The sequence below is a fragment of the Primulina eburnea genome, chromosome 4 (assembly GCF_022965805.1).
Source record: "Primulina eburnea isolate SZY01 chromosome 4, ASM2296580v1, whole genome shotgun sequence".
NCBI lineage: Eukaryota > Viridiplantae > Streptophyta > Magnoliopsida > Lamiales > Gesneriaceae > Primulina > Primulina eburnea.
The window spans coordinates 40,874,562-40,893,979 of record NC_133104.1 but is presented as its reverse complement, the minus strand read 5'-3'; the positions used below and the strand labels follow the sequence as shown (position 1 = coordinate 40,893,979).

At 35.2% G+C, this 19,418-nt stretch overlaps 2 protein-coding genes and 1 pseudogene across 8 annotated transcripts; all 3 read left to right on the top strand.

Moving 5' to 3' along the window:
• Nucleotides 1-1,556: 1,556 nt before the first annotated feature.
• LOC140829882 (scarecrow-like protein 18) lies at nt 1,557-3,268 on the top strand (annotated as a pseudogene).
• A 5,549-nt stretch (nt 3,269-8,817) lies between these two features.
• Nucleotides 8,818-12,605, top strand: LOC140828969 (probable WRKY transcription factor 2). 6 transcript variants are annotated; one of them, XM_073191873.1, is made up of 7 exons: nt 8,818-9,091; nt 9,740-10,250; nt 10,658-10,840; nt 10,967-11,078; nt 11,180-11,678; nt 11,766-11,924; nt 12,079-12,605. In XM_073191873.1, exons 2-7 carry the CDS (start codon nt 9,801-9,803, stop codon nt 12,536-12,538), a joined length of 1,863 nt encoding a protein of 620 aa, XP_073047974.1. In that variant the 5' UTR covers nt 8,818-9,091; nt 9,740-9,800; the 3' UTR covers nt 12,539-12,605. The 6 variants fall into 6 exon arrangements, with proteins under 6 accessions (XP_073047974.1, XP_073047975.1, XP_073047976.1 ...); XM_073191874.1 differs by having other exon boundaries at nt 9,682-10,250; XM_073191875.1 differs by lacking the exon at nt 8,818-9,091 and having other exon boundaries at nt 9,139-10,250; nt 10,967-10,983; nt 11,035-11,078.
• A 1,027-nt stretch (nt 12,606-13,632) lies between these two features.
• LOC140828968 (uncharacterized protein At4g26450) lies at nt 13,633-18,411 on the top strand. 2 transcript variants are annotated; one of them, XM_073191870.1, is made up of 5 exons: nt 13,633-14,009; nt 14,543-16,492; nt 16,733-16,922; nt 17,123-17,177; nt 18,063-18,411. In XM_073191870.1, the coding sequence occupies exons 2-5, from the start codon at nt 14,610-14,612 to the stop codon at nt 18,113-18,115; spliced, it is 2,181 nt and encodes a 726-aa protein (XP_073047971.1). In that variant the 5' UTR covers nt 13,633-14,009; nt 14,543-14,609; the 3' UTR covers nt 18,116-18,411. The 2 variants fall into 2 exon arrangements, with proteins under 2 accessions (XP_073047971.1, XP_073047970.1); XM_073191869.1 differs by having other exon boundaries at nt 14,500-16,492.
• The last annotated feature ends 1,007 nt before the right edge of the window (nt 18,412-19,418 follow it).

Sequence of the window (19,418 nt, the reverse complement as noted above, 5' to 3'; positions counted from 1 at the left end):
TTGTTTGTAATTTTTAATCATTTTTTTCGAAGTATCACTAATGTGCACCGATGTGGTATATTGATATAAAGTCTACATAGTACTGACGTGTCAAAATTAAAAAATAATGACTAAACATGAAATTCTACAATATAAAGAATTTGAATAATAAAGAGCTAGATTAAAATTAACTTTCTTTTTAATTAAAGACATAGACCTAGATATGATATTAATTTCCGAAATGCTCTAATTCTAATATATATTTATCTGTAATATAATTTATCCATGTATTTATGCATTTACTAATTTTATATATTAGAATTTATCCATGTATTTATGCATTTACTAATTTTTGGTGGTTGTGTTTATAGTTGAGATCTACTGTTTGAACATGTTCACCCACTGTCGCAAGTGAGTTCCCCTTCCTTGTTGCCATTATTGCTCTCTCTCCATCATCATCCATCATCATCATCATCATCATCATCATTGTGTAATTCTGTTCATTAATTCACACACGAGTTTGAGATTCCGACACTGCCTGCTTGCTTTCTTGAAGGGTGGATGGTTTGGGTTCCTGCTCGGTCCCAAAAATTTCTTTGAGTAGGTCTCTTGTGAGACGCTCTCATGAATCTTTATCTATGAGACGGTCAACCCTACAGATATTCACAATAAAAAGTAATACTCTTAGCATAAAAAGTAATAATTTTTCATGGATGACCCAAATAAGAGATCCGTCTCACAAACTACGATCTCTGAGACAGTCTCATACAACGTTTTGCCATTTTTCTTTTATTAGTACAAACACATAATTTTTGTTGACTTTAAAAAATTCGTTCAATCCACGAAATAATTAATACTGAAAGTAACTTATCACATTAACTTTTCTACAAATTAATTTATCTCGGGCATAAAAGATTAAATTTTACATATGAAAATGTTTCCGATCCATGACAAGTTTTAGGGAAAATGTTTTATTTCAGTTTTCTGATATTATCAATACAATTTAATTTTTATAAAGAGACTTCTTTTATACATGTTCTTGAAATAAAGTATCTATTTTTGAGCTTTACTCAGATCAGTTCAAGTATAAGAAAATGAGAATTAGTTGCATACAGTGTGTCTTCGTCATTGCAATTTACTTTTATTATTTTGTTGATTAATTATTCTAACTAGTTTTACAGCCATACAATTTTAGTGATTTCTTGAAAAATATAATATTCCGTATTTATCAAACATCGATATTCAACTTATAATAAATATAATATTGATTTTATATCTAAAAATTCCATCCGATTATAGCTTTTTCACCTTTTTTTTTCTGTTAATTCAAATCACCATTAGAATTATTACAAAATCGTTTTGTAATATTTTTTAGTATTTTAATGAAGAAATAAAACAAATAAATTTTCTTATAAAAACATCTATTTTCTCACTTAAACCAAACTCTAGTAATTTTATGGCTAGGTCCCTCCTTTCTTCCCCACCATTAATTCTCTGTGTCTGAACACTTTATACCCTTTTTTTTAAAGGCGTAAAAATAGTATAATACAGTGTATTATCATGAGTTGTTGCCCTTTCTCTTTCTAGGGCTTGTTCCTAAATGCTTACTGGTGATTGGAGGTGTCATTATGTTGGGTTCATTTGGTTCATCATCTCATGACGAGGTACTGGAGGAGCCGCCGCCGCCGCCATATGTCTACCACCACCATCGCCAGATTCATGAGCACCGGAGTTTGGTGTCGCCGCCAATCCATATGCGGCAGCTGCTCATCAGCTGCGCGGAGCTAGTTTCGCGGTCTGATCTCACCGCCGCTCACCGGCTAATCTCTATACTGTCAACAAACTCCACCCCTTTTGGCGATTCTACGGAAAGGTTAGTATACCAGTTCACCAAAGCTCTTTCGATCCGTCTCAGCCGGCATGCCGCCGCTGCAAATTTCTTCATGATCCCTAGTCCTGTGATAACCTCTGTACCCACAATCGCCGGCGCAAGCAGCTCTACAAGTAACGATGAAGCCCTTGTGCATTCCTCGTACTTGTCGCTCAATCAAGTGACACCATTCGTTAGGTTTAGTCAGCTTACGGCCAATCAAGCGATGTTGGAATCAATCCAAGGCCAACAAGCGATCCACATACTGGATTTCGACATCATGCACGGCGTACAATGGCCGCCGCTGATGCAGGCGGTGGCTGAGCGCTTCCCGACGCCAACACTGCGGATAACCGCCACAGGAAGTGATCTCGAAATCCTACGCAGAACAGGCGATCGTCTCGCGAAATTCGCTACACTCTTTAGGCCTCAGATTTCAGTTTCATCCTCTTATCCTCCTCACAAATGAGGACCCCATTTCTGTTACTTCCTCAGTTCTCATCTTGCCAGACGAAGCTCTAGCAGTGAACTGCATGCACTATCTCCACCGCCTGTTAAAGAACCGCGATTCCGTCCGCCTCTTCCTTCACCGGATCAAAGCAATGAACCCCATAGTCTTCACGGTGGCGGAGAGGGAAGCAAATCACAACCACCCCTTTTTTCAGCAAAGATTTGTGGAAGCACTAGACCATTATGCTGCGGTGTTCGAGTCTCTGGAAGCAACTCTGCCGCCAAACAGTCGAGAGAGGCAGGCGTTGGAGCAGATATGGTTTGGTAAAGAGATAACTGATATAGTGGCCGCCGAAGGAGAAAACAGGAGAGAAAGACACGAGAGATTCAGATCATGGGAGGTAATGTTACGAAGCTCTGGTTTCCTCAATGTTCCATTGAGCCCTTTTGCTGTTTCTCAAGCTAAACTTTTACTGCGGCTTCATTACCCTTCTGAAGGCTACCAACTTCATAGTCTCAACGATTCCCTTTTCTTGGGATGGCAAAATCAACCGCTTTTCTCAGTTTCTTCTTGGCACTAAAATTAATGATACGGATGGGAAACCCTAACCCTAATCTCCTTAGCTGTGCATGGATTTTAATTTTCATCCGATCAGTTTCTGGGATTCGGAGGAAAACCATAAAACCTATTTCGCCGATTATTCCAGATTATTCCAGATTCAGCAACATCTTCTTCCCAGCTTCCTTGGACACTCACTGAGGTTTTTCTGGAACTAGTGCTGACATGACAAGATCAGAGCAGCCAATTAATGCCTACTTCTTGACACGTACCTGCTTCGATGGCTTAATTATCATTTATAAGATGTTTATCCTTGTAATTCTTATACTTCAGTATAATTTTTTATAAGAATATTCCTAAACTTTATCTGATCTTTATGCTATTTAGCTTTTTTCCAGATGACACAATTGGTCAATATGGCGCATTAAATCTGTATGTTTATGTAGTTCATGAAAAGTTTGATTAGCAATATTATCTTCGTGGAGCTATATATGTCTGTTTGTCATTTTGTGTCATGGTGTGGGTCGGTTAATCTTTTGACCTTTAATTCTAATAAAGCTTCATTTTTTTTCAACAAGATTTCCCATAATTCTACTTTACCTTTTGATTCTTGGAAAATTAAATAGTCTTATAATGCTGCTTTTAGTTGTATTTTCAGCTAAAAAATATACCTAGTTGTTCGTTAATGGAAAGCAGAAAAGACCAAGTTCTTTGCATAGTTGCCATTTTTGCTTCCCTAAAATTCCTTTGTCTTCGTTGATCTTTTTGCGAATTTTACCGGCACAATTTCACGTCTGATTTTATTTACTTATGTACGTAGATGAAATATTTATCCCATATATCAAATCATTTTTTAAAGTCGTTCTGGGAAAAGGGTTACTCAATTTTATATATCATGAATAAAACATGGGATCTTGATCTAATGTGTTGTGGGTTTTCAAGAAGAGTGCACGAGGCTTCTTGTTTTTCTGCCACGAGGGCATATAATTTGCCCTAATTTCTGCTTTTTGTCCCCTCAGCAAAACCATGAAAGTTCTCAAATAGGGCAACTCTTGTTAACAATCTTGCCCCCCAACCTTTCAATTCCTACGAATTGGCAATGGGATATATATATATATATCTCTCTCGTCTGTAGTGGAATCTTTGGACCACCACCTTTTTCCTCCTCTCTTCCTCTTTGTCCATTCTTCTTGTTTATGGGCTTTTCAAAACACCTTTTCTTTACATATTTGTTTATGTTCAAGTTTTCAACCATAATGTTGCATGCTCCCGTATTAAATATACAAAACCCATGCATTTTTCATTATTACCGCAGACATTATAAATTCCCTTCTACGTCCGTTTCTTACAATGTTACAAGATAATTATGGAGCAAGTTAAACAAATAATTAATATTTCCAAGAAATTTTATAACAGCAAAAGATGCAAGCTCCCATGTGCCTATAAGATTAATTGCATTCATAAAATTCCTTGTTTGGTTATTGATTTATAATTTCCTACATGCACATCTTGACCATATAATTAGCGATACCAAATCTAAGAACAAAACCCAGCAAATACTTCAGTCCCCCTGCATCTGCATGTTTAATTATTCAACGACTGAGTCAGTCAAATCCCAATTATATTAACAACACACACGCAGCAATGGTCGCATCAAATTTTCTTTATAGTTTTCAGGTCCATAAAAAGTAAAAGAAAGATCCTGAAATCTTGTTATTCAGTGGAATGATGCAATAGTTCTGAACACAATTGAATCAAAAGGGGAGAGGTACACATACACATATACATATAACAGCAGAGATGGTGAAAAGAGAGTGGGAAATGCATAATTTAATCACAGGAGTAAAGTGGGTTTTGTGGCAATAATTTGCACGAAGTTTTTTATATAGTAAGGTGACAGCGAGTGACAAGATGGTTACTGGTATTCGAAGCCCCACGCAATAGCTCTGGTATATGTACGCCAGGTTCAGTTTCTTGCTTGTGGATTGCGATTTGATCTCATTTACGGTATACAGTATTTGCCTCGTACCACACGCATATGCCATTGCGAGCACTAGAATGTTAACATCTTCAGGTTATTCAAACCACATATTGTTGGTGTAATAACAACGGAAAGTTTAAAAAAAGTTACTTTAATAATCAAAATTATACTTGGTGTCGTATGATTTAAATCAATCATAAGACGTTTAGAATTGATTTACGTTTGCATTTAAGAACATTAGATACCAAATTAGTCGAGATTAACGGACTTGATTCTTCTTGTAAATACCTACGAACAATCTACTAGAATATATTTGTTTTTCGTGTAGATTGCATTAGAAATCACAAGAAATTTGTGTATTGGGTCTCGTATGATTTAAATCAATCATAAAACGTTTACATTTGAGCTTAAGAATGTTGGACACCCAACCAATCGGGATTAGCGGACTTAGTCCTTCTTGTAAATTACTACAAACAATTTACTAGAATTTACCATCTTTTTTTAATTTCCTAAATCAATTCTTCGTGTATATAGTACTAGAAATTCACAAGAAATTTGTGTTATGATTAGATCTCCAGAATTTTTGGATTTTGACAAGCCACAGTGATGCACGGTGGACAAATGTCTAAAATTACAAAAAAAATATATCAATACTAAAATTTGATTGCGTAGAGTCTCAAAATTACAAAGACTAATATTGCAATTTTTTTTCTTTTTCAAGAATAAAAATTAATTTACATATATTATAATATTTTTTGAAATATATATAATTCTCGATCCCTGGTCATATTTTTCTTAATGATGTTATTTTTTTTTTCCAAAAAAATAAAGAAGAGAAAATCTCGATCAAATTTGGAAGCAAGAAATGAGCAATCCAAGACTCCCAACTTTAAATGTGTCCCTATTTGTACCCTAGTCACCTTTCCAATGTCATATATTATTACCACCGATCGAAAAGCATATGTTAAATTATATTATATTAATAATAAAAAAAACACAAATGACACACTTATTTATGGAATCAAACGATCTGCCTTTGACATTAAATTTGCCATATCCTATATAAGTTGAGTCACCCAATGATAGTTAGATTATGATAAATCAATTGGTTGCTTTTTGGATATTCTTCTTGTCAATAATTAATATTACTAAATTGGTGAGTGGGCATCTTTCACTTTATTTTTATTTATATAAATTCCATTCCACAATGCACATTTTAATATATATAAATTTCAAATTAGTGTGCTTTTTGTGTGTGCTGTGAGGGAGACAGAAAAGGCATAAATTGCGTGGCAAATTTAATAGTAACATATAATTTATTATTTTTTAAAAAATGCTCTATATATCACAATTTCTTCATTTAATCTATAATATAATTGACATGAAAGGTCGTGTTACAAGTCCACATGCCTAGAGACTTGTCAATGCCCAACTTGGCAAAAATGGTAGTCGATTTTGATATGTCGATTGCACAGTCTGGTTTTGGCAAAAGTAATTGTGAAGAAGAATATATATAAAAAAAAAGTTGAACAAATGAATGGAAAAGGTGAAAGACATGAAATCAGTCATTCAAGTGACTGTTGAAATGATGGATCCAAAGTTTTGAATAAAAATGATTTATCAAAATTTTGATGATCTCTTACGTGCGAAGGTTAGCTAGCTAGACAGTGTCGAGGCCAACAAAAGAACATGCCTTCGAAAAATTTATCAGAATACGTGTCAACAGCCACCCCCATCGGATCTTACACAAATCATTATTACACTATTTTATAATATGAGTAGAAATATATATTGGATAAGTTTTTAAAAAATTAGAGTTAGAGGAGCTTTAACATAATATAATAAATTATATATTATTACATAAACAATTATTAAACTCTTATAATCACACAATCAATTATGACTTAATATAAACTCACGTGACATTGTTATTATTCAATTTTGTGAGACGAATTTTCTCTCTAACACGATCCATGAAAAAATATCATATTTTATGTCAAAAACATTTATTTTTATTTTAGATATGAACTTATTGGAGCCGTATTACATATATAGATTTGCGTTAAAAAAACTTCATTTGGAAAATATATGAGGGGGAGGGGGGCAGTAGAAACATAGGGGTGAGGCCTAGGGACATATCCGAACGGGCCGTGCAATAAGTTTAAACAAAAGGAGGCCACGCCAAAGCCGTACTTTGTATTTATGTACTTGTGCTACCATCATTCCATCAATTCTAATTTGTTTTTTTTTATTTAAAAAAAAACAAAATTTTATTTGTAATCTCACCATATAAATCGAAATACAAAACAAAATATATAGTGAAATTTGATTATTTTTATATATATGATTATTAAACAATAACCAACTTTCGAAAACTTTTTTTTACTCAATTCCAAAACCGACTTTCACCCATTTAACTTTAATACAAATACATGATTAGTTTTATAGTAGAAGAGAGGTCTCATGTGAGACCGTCTCACGGATCCTAATTTGTGAGACAGATCAACCCTACTGATATTAACAATAAAAAATAATATTTTTAGCATAAAAAATGTCGCTTGTATATTTTTATGTAATAGACTATTTCAGTATTTTGCATCTTCAGTTAATCATGCGTGTTTTTTTATTTTTTATTTTTCATTTTTGAATACGGGGTTTATGGTTTGAGTGATTCTTTAGAATCGCGACCTGGCCCGAATTGATTCTTACTTGGGCCGGACTTGTAAGGCCCATACTAAAAGATTCGAAGTGGTTATGTTAGGCATCTGGCCTTAATGGGCCTACGTTTATAGTCTTTTGGATGCGTTACTACTATTAGATTCCTCAAGTGATCGAGAAAAAACAAAAAATATATATTAAAACATGATATATATGGTAAATATTTTTAATTTCAATTGAGACGAATCTTTGATTTAATCCGATTTATGAAAAAATATTAATTTTTTGCTAAAAATATTATTTTTTACTATAGAGATGTATCAAATCGATTTGTCATATAAATATAGATCCGTGATGTAGTCTCATAATATAAATCTTACTTTTTAATTATTAAAACTTGTACCACACGCAGAGACTTGCTAAATCCACCAGCTAATTTGTTTTATTAATTTTAAAATTTAAAAATTAATATAGTCAAATAAATAAAGGATAAAATAAAATGGTTCCAAATAAATGCATGAAATCGTATTCTCTTTTTTGTCATTTTGTTCCTTACACTTGGATGGCGGCTATTGTCCATTGATGCTTCTTTTCAATTCTATTGGTACTCCATTTTATTGTTATTAATATTTTATATATATATATATATATATTACTCCATTTTATTGTTATTAATATTTTTATTGATATATATAAACACACACTAACGTATTGTCCATCATTGTGACCATTTGCATGCTCATCATTAAATTGATAATCATTGTGAGTCTGTGACCATTTGCATGCTCATCGTTAAGTTGATAATCACATGTGATGAAATATATCAAAATTTTACATTATATATATATATATATATATATATATATACATATATATATATATATATACTAACATATTGTCCATCATTGTGACCATTTGTATGCTCATCGTTAAGTTGACAATCACATGTTGTGAAATATATCAAAATTTGACATGATAAGTTGACAATCACATGTTGTGAAATATATCAAAATTTGACATGATGTATATTATTATTTTGCTATTTATAGTTAAACTGAATGTCCAATAAAATTTATAATGGATGTAATCATCCGACACAAGTATTTACTTCCAAAAACAAAAACCCGATTCAATTATTTAAATGTAAACTTCCCCAAAAAAGTTGTCAAAAGAGTTTGCTACTGTTTTATGTTGTGCACACATAATGCATGGACAGGTGGCAATATGACAAGGCGCGAGGTTTTTTTTTTTATTCTGGTCCCTTTTATAGTTTTATTTTTAGAAATCTCGCAAAATAACTTGAATCCCCGAAAATCACCTTGTAAAATCCACTTCATTCCTCAATATATCTTGTGTTTTCACCTGATGGATAAAAATTCCGGTTCATCACAGTGACGGACAGAGATGAATTGACAGGAGGGGAGGTGGGGTATGTATTTTGGTTTTGTCTGGTCCGTTCTTTTGAGGGGAGAAACGATACTATGCGTCATTTAGTGGTGATAATTATCCATTAAGCAGCCGAAACTAATCTGATGGAGGGACGGAAAAGGGGTCTTACCTTTTTTTGATCTTGACTCCTCTTTGTTTTCTTGAGGTGAGAATTTGCATACCTTAATCTATTCGTCATTTGTTAACGATTGACGCTCGTACTTGGTTTTTTCTTTTCCTGTTTTTGTAGTTACTTGGTGTTCTTCTTCTTCTTTTTTTTTGTGTGTGTCATTTTTTGCTTTTTTTTCCTTTTCCCCATAGTTAGATCTTGACGGGTTTATGATTTCTTGCTTTGTATCCATTTGTTATAACTTATGTGACTGTGATTTGGGAAAAAGATCAAGTCTTTTATATGATAATCATCTGTTTAAAGTTTATCCCTGCATAAAGATTTTGGAATTCGGTTTTCCTCTTTTATTATTAGAGTGAATGGTCTTTGCTATTGGCTTGATTGCTTGCATTTTGTTTCTGGATCTCCAAAGGGAAAATCGATTTAACAGTCCTTAGCCTTCTCACAGCTCCAATCCGTTGTTTTTTCTTTTCATGGGGGCGAGTGAGTGTTTTATATATTGTTTATTGTATTTAATGTAATTATAAACAACTTTACTGTTCTTGTGTTTCTTTTTGGGATGTGAATCATTTGACCATGGCTGCTCAACTTGATTGGACTCATTTCCGTTATGCTTCCTTTCTTAGGTTTAAAAGAAACCTTATTTTTCGAAGTTTTCCTCTTCTCTGTATATGAGATTTTCAGGTTTTCTACTTTGGGATCAAGCTCCGTGAATTTGTAGTCATTTGGGAAACCAGACGGTATTATGGGTGGATTTGATGATCATGCTGCTATAATGGAAGATTGGATGTTTCCGAGGCCTAGTCCAAGAGCCTTTTTCCCATCACTGGTCTCTGATAACAATGCAGCAAAATCTTACACCGAGTCTGTTCACGATAATGGAACAGTTCTGGCACCTGAAGTACAAGATGCATCAAGAAATACTGTTGGAAAGAATGGATTGCGAGCTTGTGTAATGGTAGAAAAAGGAAGCAACATAAATGTGTCGGCTGAAGGGAAAATGGGCTCCTGTGGAGGTCTTATGGAGAGGATCACAGCTAGAACCGGTTTCAATGCTCCAAGGTTGGATACAGAGAGCATCAGGCCTTCTGAGAGTTCTAAGAGCACTGAAGTGCCATCGCCTTGTTTAGCTATCCCTCTTGGGCTTAGCCCAACAATTCTGCTGGATTCACCTGTTTTCCTCTCGAATCCTCTGGTAAGCTTGGTAGATATAAACCTTTCGATGAACTGTTCTTTTTTCTTTACACAGGATTAAAAAAATTAGAATTTCTCGATCAGATACTTCAAAATACAAGGTGTCATATGCTTCGAAAAATTTAGATGAATGCTATGACTATAAATGGTCAAAGATTGCAGCATGTCTCTTGAAGGGGGCATGATCAATAAATGTTTTCTTATTCCAGTCAATGCCATTTGCAAACTTTTCCTTTTTGTACCATATATTTCCATTTCAAGTCGTGTTCATGGTAGTACTTTAATAAGGGAACCAATTTATGGTTTCCTTAAACTAAGAAATAGCGATATGCTGGTTGCTGAAATGGTTTGGTGATTAGATTATTTCATCCTTCTGACATCCTTAATTGATTGGGATTGTTTCTGTAGGTGTTGCCATCCCCGACAACTGGAAAATTTTCATTTGCGCCAAGTGGGAGTGTTCAGAATTCTTCATCGATGAGAGATTATCATGGGAAGGTCAAGGAGAAAACTTTTGATGATGCCTCGTCATTTGCATTTATATCGGTTGCCAAATCTAGTTTATTCCCCGATATTAAGGCAGTGAATGAAGTAACTGATTAGTCTCTTTATCCTGTTTGCATCTTTTGCTATCATTAGAAAGACATTTCATAGAGTTCCTTGTATTACATTTTCTAGTACGCTCATTTTCCATTTGTTTTACTGTCAATCTACCAGGTGATTCCGTCTAGTCTTTCTCCACAACCATTTCCTACTGTTCGAGATTCTTTAGAAATCCTCCCATTGCATCACACTATTGATCCCTCCAAAGTTTACGTAAACAACGATGGTAAGTTGTCTCTGATGGCAAATTTGTCAAAGTCACCTGCCGAATGGAACAAACTCAGCTTTAGTTCATCTTGTCAACTTATGATTCTACTGTTGTTTCAGAGAATTCTCCATCTTCTGATGAACCACAGGAGGATGATGGAGATCAATTGAGCAGCGGAGATCCCAATGCTGATGGTGGCCCATCAGGTGATGATTATAATTGGAGAAAATATGGTCAGAAAAATGTGAAAGCAAGTGACTGTCCTCGGAGTTATTACAAGTGCACTCATGTAAATTGCCCAGTTAAAAAGAAAGTGGTGTGGTCTCAAGAAGGCCGGATTACAGAAATAATCTACAAGGGAGCACACAACCACCCAAAACCTCCACCAGATCGGAGGCAAGATATTCTCGAAGTAACATCCTCAGCACCATTGAGCCAAGAATACAGCCACGGAAACAGTGCTTTTCAGGTTCTAAATGACACCAAATTTGAGTCAGGGGACGATGTGCACACGACTTCCACCTTTTTAAATGATGGTGATGAAGATGATCATGCAACTCGCATAAGTGCATCATTAGGCTATGATGGCGAAGGAGAAGAATCGGAATCAAAGAGAAGGTTTCTACTTCATTTTTCCCGAGCGATAAACTTCTGAAGTGGATGCCAAGATAAATTTTATGTTTTTTATGTTATTTCTTTTGGTAGGAGGATTGAAACTTATGCTCAAGAAATGAGTGGGTCTGCCAGAGCCATAAGGGAGCCTAGAGTTGTGGTCCAAACCACCAGTGATGTGGACATACTGGACGACGGATATAGGTGGCGCAAATATGGTCAGAAAGTCGTAAAAGGAAACCCAAACCCGAGGTTAAATTTGATAGCATTGTTAAACTTTAACTGGTAGGAATATGGTGAAGATAAAACACAACAAAACGTGTGATTCATGTGTTTCCGGCTTGTACACTTGCTAAGTTGGCAGAAGCTCTGGGATGATAACTAATGCTCTTCATGTCTGTTGCAGGAGTTACTACAAGTGTACGAGTCCAGGCTGCAATGTGCGGAAGCATGTGGAGAGGGCTTGTCACGACCTCAAGTCTGTAATAACTACATACGAGGGGAAGCACAACCATGATGTCCCTGCATCTCGTAACAGCAGCCATGTTAACTCTGTGCAAGTCTCTACCGCTGCTTCAAGTCATATACAGAAACCGGAGCTGCATCAACTTCAATGCAGCACGGCCTGTTTCGAAAGGACTCCACTCGGTTCGTTTGGTCTCCCAGGCAGACCACAGCTCGGATCGCATCCTGGATATGCGTTTGGAATGAATCATCAAGCTGGGCCTGCCAGTTTTGGAATGGCTGTTTTGGGACCTAACCAAGGAAAGTTATCAGCACTGCCAGTCCATCCATTTACAGGACATCAGCCACTCCAGGTGAACAATACGGACCATATGCTGCCCAAAGAAGAACCAAATCAATAGAAAGGGAATGTGTATTTATTACAAAGTAAAAGTTCTACTTAGCAATTATTAATGCTTAAATTTTATATATTCTGCCAATGTCAATAATTATGTGCATGCAAAAGAAAATTATCATCGTATGAAAAGTTTATCTACGTCTACTATATTATAAAGCGTGAGACTGTTAATTAATCTAAACTATTTTTTATTTCAAAGAACACAAGAATTTTTCAAAAATACACATTCCCAATTATATATTAAAACTTAAAAGTAAGACATATAAAAATGAAACCTCAATAATTAACTTTGAATGATAAAAAAATCACAGCTTTAGCATATCTATAACTTCCTAAATTATTAAGGTTGGAAATTTAAAAGAACTAACTTTGATATTTTTTTAATAAATTATTATTATCAAATTACAATATGTTATTTAATAAAAAAAAACGATAGAAATATATTTTGATAAATTTTATCTAATTATAACTAATATATCTTAATAAAATATTTTTTAAAATCATTTATCCATACTTATGAACCAACATGAACGCGTGCGTGACAAAGGACGGGCCTAATTTAACACCAAAAAGTTACTATCCATATTTTTTATTTATCTAGAAAAAAATATGTGTTTATACTCTGTGATCCAAAAAAATGTTTATGTATTATTTGGACCCATATGTTTTTCATGGATGAAAATCGATACAAACATTGAAAATATAATAATAATATATAATATTTGAGTATTAATTGTTTTTTATCTAATCCAAAAGATAAGTTTTTAAGTATAAAATTAGAACAATTTTATTAATATCAGCATTGTTATACATGTTACTCAAAAATCATATATTACTGTTAGATATGAAAATTTGGTGCTCAATTTTATCTGAAAAGACAAATGTGTCATTAATATCAGTACATGTTATACGTGTTTGTATACTGATTGATTATATATTAATATCAGATCTAAAATTGTCCACGTTCAAATATCATATATTAATATTACATTTTTAATATTTTATACTTATTCCTATAAAAAAAAATATGTGGATATTAGATGTAGTTGGGTTGAACCGGAACCACATTTTTCCCGGATCATTTGTGGATCAACCCGACCCATTAAGCATCTGATTCATCCTTTCAATGATATCCCTAGAATGAGGAATCAGTTCCGTTCCTAAAAGCTGCTGATTTTACCACCCAATTTCATTGAAATTGCAATCCCTTTTCATCGAGGAATATTCACAAAATTATATATAATTACACAGCGTATCAGACTGTAATTGATTCCTGGACCGTTCTTGGATCTCAATAATTCGCTTAAAATACGAAATCTGTGCACACTTTTGTAGCTGGGGATTGAACTATTTTGATGATGGAGGGTGGAGATTTTATCACTATTGAATGGCTGATGATGAGAACTGAGAACTGGATCTGGTTCTGAAAGTCTGAAACCCTTAAAAATTTGGCTTGGACTTCACACAACTGTAAGGTAAACCCCACTGACGTACCAAATTTGAAATTTCTTGGTTCGTAAATCGCAAGATCTGCAAGTTGATGTGAAATTATGATTATTTATTGTCGCTTCTCACAGATCTTCTATCTGAATTCGATGGGGTATTTGTAGACATTCGAGTAACGTGAAAACGTTTAATTTGTTGGGTCTTGGTAGAAATCATTCAAAAGATCAAAGACGGAACTAAATATTATCTGCGTCGTGTTATTTCATTGAAATACTTCAATAATGCTAGTGATATTAAATGACGTTCAGTTTCTTTGCTAACTGTAATTCTTATTATATTCGTTAAAGTAAAAAATGTTATCGATTGTATGTTTAGACTCTGGACATACAAAGAAATGAAAATTGGGCATATCTTTCTGTCCAGGTATCTATTGATGTTTGATCTTTATTGGCCAAAACTGGATTTTATGGGGTTGGAAATGTTGAATGTTATCCTGAAGTTTTGAGTGTTTTATTGAAGGTAAATTGGAGAAGCATCATTGACTGGAAAATATATTTTGCAGAGGTTTTCCAGCTGTTTATCACAATATATATCTGAATCTGGATAATATATAACTGGAAATCTGAAATATGCATGCGAGGCATCGGAATGGACCAGGGAATGGGTACTGGTCTAATGCTGCGGGTATGAGGGGTCAGGCTGCTACTTCGAGAATCTCGCCTGAAGGTTCGATGAGAGGCCATCGGATATATAGTTCCGAGCACAGGAACAACAATCGTGGCGGCTTTGGACGTGGTGGTCACTCTAGGCAATTTCAACCTCCGCTGCCTCCTTCACATGGGATTGACATTTTCATGGAAGCTGGTAGGTTAGCTGCTGAGTTTTTGGTTGCTAAAGGTGTGCTACCGCCAAATGCACTCTCCGGGAAATTGAAGAATGGTGGCTTGAAGAATCAAATGGGCCGATTTCATGTTTTTAGACCACATGAGGTAGACGTGCAAATTCCAATGGATAGCCGATCAGCAGAAGACATACATTTAGGAAACGCCTCTCTTGAAATAGGTTCCAGCAGGAGAAGGAATTCTGTTGATGACAATTCCATGTATGGTTCAAGGAACACTATGAGAGGGAGGAGAAGAATGGGGTCCTTTACAAATCTGGGCCCAGAGGTGAATACAGAGTCGAGAAAAAGTGGGGCTTGGCCTGACAGGACTAGAAATTTTCCTAGCATCGGGGCCGAGAGTGATGCTTCTTCTGGACAGCCTGCTGATCAACCTGTTGATGTAGATGGCCATGGTGGAATGCAGACTTTGTCTCTGGGTGAAGTAGTTCAAGAATGTGATGTTGGAGCTAATCTACCGTCAGAGTTTGAGGAGCACAATTCAGTGGAGGATGCAGAGGCAAAAGCGAGCTCTTCTAGCACAGAAAAGTTGCTATCAGCTGATGCCAAGGTGGAAGCCACAAAAGAGTCTGATGATGCTAATAAATCTGATGCAGGGGCTGAAGTGGTTAATGAAGAAAGGATTGTTAATGATTCGGAAATATTGCAGAATGAGAATGAGATCGCAGATTCTGCACAGGAGGACACTTTAGCGAGTAAGGACAATGTCGGTTTACTGAAACACTTCAAATTTCCACGAATTCCCACCAAAGCTCGTTCTTCGTTGAAAGTGAAGGGTTCAAAGGGTGGTCAGGATCCCATGAATGAAGATGAGAAAATCTCTGGAAGAGAACTTTCTGGAGGTTCTCAAGTTCACGTTGTAGATGTTCCTGATGAAAGTTCTACAGGAAATGTTTCATCTTATGAAATTCACGAACTAAAAAGCCTTGAATCTGATGTTCGGAAAGCTCCAGGCATGGACGAAGAGCAGCCGATTGCATACATGACAAGGTCAAGACAATCAAGGTCCGCATGTTTCCAGGAACAATCTGTGTTTAAAGGGCAAAAGGAACTTGATGAGAGGCTGTCTGTTGTCGGCTGTTCCACCTCCATGTGTATGAACAAAGGATTTAAAAGACCAATAGATGATGACACTAATGGTAAGGATGATTTTAAAAAACTTAGAGACTGTTCTTCAATAGATATTGAAACTAGTGGCTGCCTACCTCTTTCAAGTTCAATGGAAAATCAGCCTACTTCGCAAGAGCCAAGAATTTCACAGAGTACACACTCAGCTCTATCTCTTGATCAAAAGAGTTTTAATGTTTCACCGTTTCCCAAAAGTCGAGATGAATCGTGTGAGTTCACGGGATTTAAGATTTGTGACCTTAACCTTAGTGGAACTTGTGAGGCCAGTGAGAATGATAATGCAGAACGGGTTTTGATTTTTCCTTCTGTTATTGAAACTGGAAATGAAGCGGCACCTGTTGATTTTGGTTTGTCTATGAGTAACAGCTCCAATGTATCTAATAAAAATGCTAGACTTGGGGTGAATAATAATAACATCGAGGTTATTGATCTGGAAATTGATTCTGGGCAAGAAGACAATATCTTCAGTCATCCTGAGAAAAGGTGTGTATATGTAGACATATTCTACTGCATACATGCATATACAGTTGCAAGTGAAAAAACTCCATAATTATACATTATTTCCTCCCAAATTTAGTTACCTTCATTGTGCATTTGGTTGTTAGTTAGTTTGTTTTCGTTTTTCTTTCTTTTTTTTTGTGCTGTTGCCTAACTTCACACGAAATTATTTCTGCTTGTTCATTGGATTTTTTCTTCTGAATCTAGTATATCTCAATTATGCAGGGCGGATTCTGTATTTACCAATCTGGATGGCTTTCCTAATAATTTACATAATGTCAATGAAATTCCTGACGTTCAGGATGGTTATGGGCTTATGTTCTCAGATTTACTGGGAAATCACAGCCCACACAATTCTTCTGTACCCACCAGCTTAAATTCTTTGCACAGTGAGATGGGCCTTCCTAATGGCGAGGTATTATGGTCAACTGCCAATGACTTTTTTCCTCACCTCTTCATGATCTGTATTGAAGAAGTTCGCTTGTTATGATCAGCATAGTATTTGCTATGTGATACCTGTTATACGTCTGTTCTTTTTGTTCGACTTAAATAAATTACTAATGAAGCATACTATCGGTAACCATTGATAGTTTTAATGTTTCAATTCTGTTGCAGGGAATTCTTGGCGATGATGACTCAATTTATATGTCCCTGGGAGAAATACCAATAAGTATGCTTTACACTTCAATTAGTGATTTACTTCAAGTTCTATGATCCATGTTCATTGCTTCTCTTTTGTTATGAGTTGAACTGGTCTTTTGTTGTTAATGGGCTTTTACATGTAGCACTTCCTTATTTTAGGCATTCCTGTTATTGTTAATAAGGACTGATGTCCTAGAGCGGCATAAATTTTTTCTCTTGTTACTCAAGGGTAAATATTTGACAAAGTTTACAAGCTTCCATTTCCTTATGTATCAAATTTACTTAATATTAGACATACATTTCATTATAATGACCATCCAATTCTTGAAGAGCCAACTCACAACCCCCTCCAACCCACCCCAAGATGAGGGATTGGTATCAATGTTTAAAGTCTTTCTAGTTTTTACTTCACATTTGCGTTCCTACATATTTGAAACTAAATGTTCCAGTAGAAACTTGTTTTGTGTTGACATAGACTTATTATAAACCAGAAGCTGAATTGGCCTTTTCTAAGAAAAAAGGTTAGAGGTAATGAGACTATTTGGAGATTGGGCTTGATGCCTTTCCTTGTTTAAATTGGCCCTTTGGAAGTCAAAAATGTTAACTGCAAAGAATTAACGAACAAATTTCTTACCTCCAACGAATTGCCAAAGCGAGGGCATATTCAAGTTATGTCTCTTTTGTAATTTCTTAGATGCTACAGTTTATACCTGTCCCTCTCAATTACTTCCATGTTGTATGGTATCTATAAAGTGGTTTTAGTTTTATTTAGTACCACACGTCAACCAATTCTTCTTTTGCTTTGGACTGGGTGTACTTGGGGTTATCTCGAAGTCCAAATGTGCTGCTTTAACGGACCATTGTGTAATTTCATTGCATCTCCTCTCTGACTATGTTTTCAATCTTATTGTAGGCTTTCTGAGGACCTGGGAACAGCCAACACAAGATTATGGAAAACCATTTTGAGCATTTACATGCATCCTGCTGTTGTTCAATAAGTTTCTGTCACTTCTCGGTCATCAACTTGTTTGAACTTTGTGTTATGTTATGTAATGGATGGTGTTTCGAAGATGTTGAATATAATCTTTAGTTGGACTTTTCTGCTGCTCATAATAGGTTGAGAAATAGTTGGTAATAATCGATATCTGAAACAGGGAATTGCATCTTATAATTTCTTGTCTCTGCGAGATGTGCCCCCTAAAAACTAAGGGGTGTAGACGAATCAAGCCGAACCTAATATTAGCAAAAATTTATGGATCGAATTCAGCCTGAATTAAGTATATTCGAGTTCAAAAATCGCTTGGAAACTCTAAAATTCTAAATTTTTTGGTTTGAGTTATGCTCGAAATGTTGAACTGAGTCGCTATTCGAAATATTGCTTTGACACTAAGGTTCTGGACGAAGGTTCGAGCATTTAAATATCTTATATTAATAAAATATTAAAGTTCGTCAACTATTGTAAGTTCTTTGACTGTTGGTTTCGGTTTTGATTTGCTTTTAAATGTCATTTTGGATGAGTTTTTCATTGTAATGGTGCAACAGTTTTTGCTATGAAGAAGTGGTAGTTTTCCCTACTTCCGCGTGCCTGTGTCGAGGGAAGTCGTGGGAATGATATTTAATACCCTGTAATAATGTTTATTGGGTGAAATTGACATATTTTTTGTCCAAGGCACTAGGTAGTTTTATTTAAACTTATTATGGTATTTAATTTTTTATATCGAATAAGTTCAAAGAGAAATTCCAATCACAAGTTGGCTATTGGCATATTTACTTTGCTTAGTTGATCAGTGTAGTGCACACTTGGATCACCTAGAAACAAATGGAAAATATTATAAAGAAACGCATGCAGGATTAATGAACCAATATTTACCGATGATTTACAAACTTCACTAAAATTATTACTTCCAAAATATCAATCTTACAAGTTGGACATTTCAAGGGAAATAGAGCAAATTATTAAAGATCTGTCAGGTCAGTCAGAGATAGTTTTTCACTAAGCTTTATTTCAGCCTACAGGGCTTTGTATTGATCATGCCTTTTCTGACTGGTTTATGGTATCCAAGTCTTGTATGCATATTTTTGCTGTAAGGGGCTGGCTAACACGCATAAATGGGATTGAAAATTGCAATTTTCTGGAAGAAAACCTTCTGACTAGGTGATTGGCATGTGACTTAATCCGTGATTTTTGAAGGCCTGTCGGGGTTGATTTCATAAGATGATTATAAATTCTTATTCTTACTACAGAAAAAACATTGAAATTCAAATGGTG

What these genes read in the sequence shown, in the direction of transcription:
- LOC140828969 (XM_073191873.1), top strand. Translation starts at nt 9,801, where the DNA reads ATGGGTGGATTTGATGATCATGCTGCTATAATGGAAGATTGGATGTTT. An exon ending in ATATTAAGGCAGTGAATGAA is followed by an intron (nt 10,841 to 10,966) that starts GTAACTGATTAG and finishes TCAATCTACCAG; the next exon opens with GTGATTCCGTCTAGTCTTTC. An exon ending in GAATCGGAATCAAAGAGAAG is followed by an intron (nt 11,679 to 11,765) that starts GTTTCTACTTCA and finishes TTCTTTTGGTAG; the next exon opens with GAGGATTGAAACTTATGCTC.
- LOC140828968 (XM_073191870.1), top strand. Translation starts at nt 14,610, where the DNA reads ATGCATGCGAGGCATCGGAATGGACCAGGGAATGGGTACTGGTCTAAT. An exon ending in TTCAGTCATCCTGAGAAAAG is followed by an intron (nt 16,493 to 16,732) that starts GTGTGTATATGT and finishes TCAATTATGCAG; the next exon opens with GGCGGATTCTGTATTTACCA. An exon ending in TGGGCCTTCCTAATGGCGAG is followed by an intron (nt 16,923 to 17,122) that starts GTATTATGGTCA and finishes ATTCTGTTGCAG; the next exon opens with GGAATTCTTGGCGATGATGA.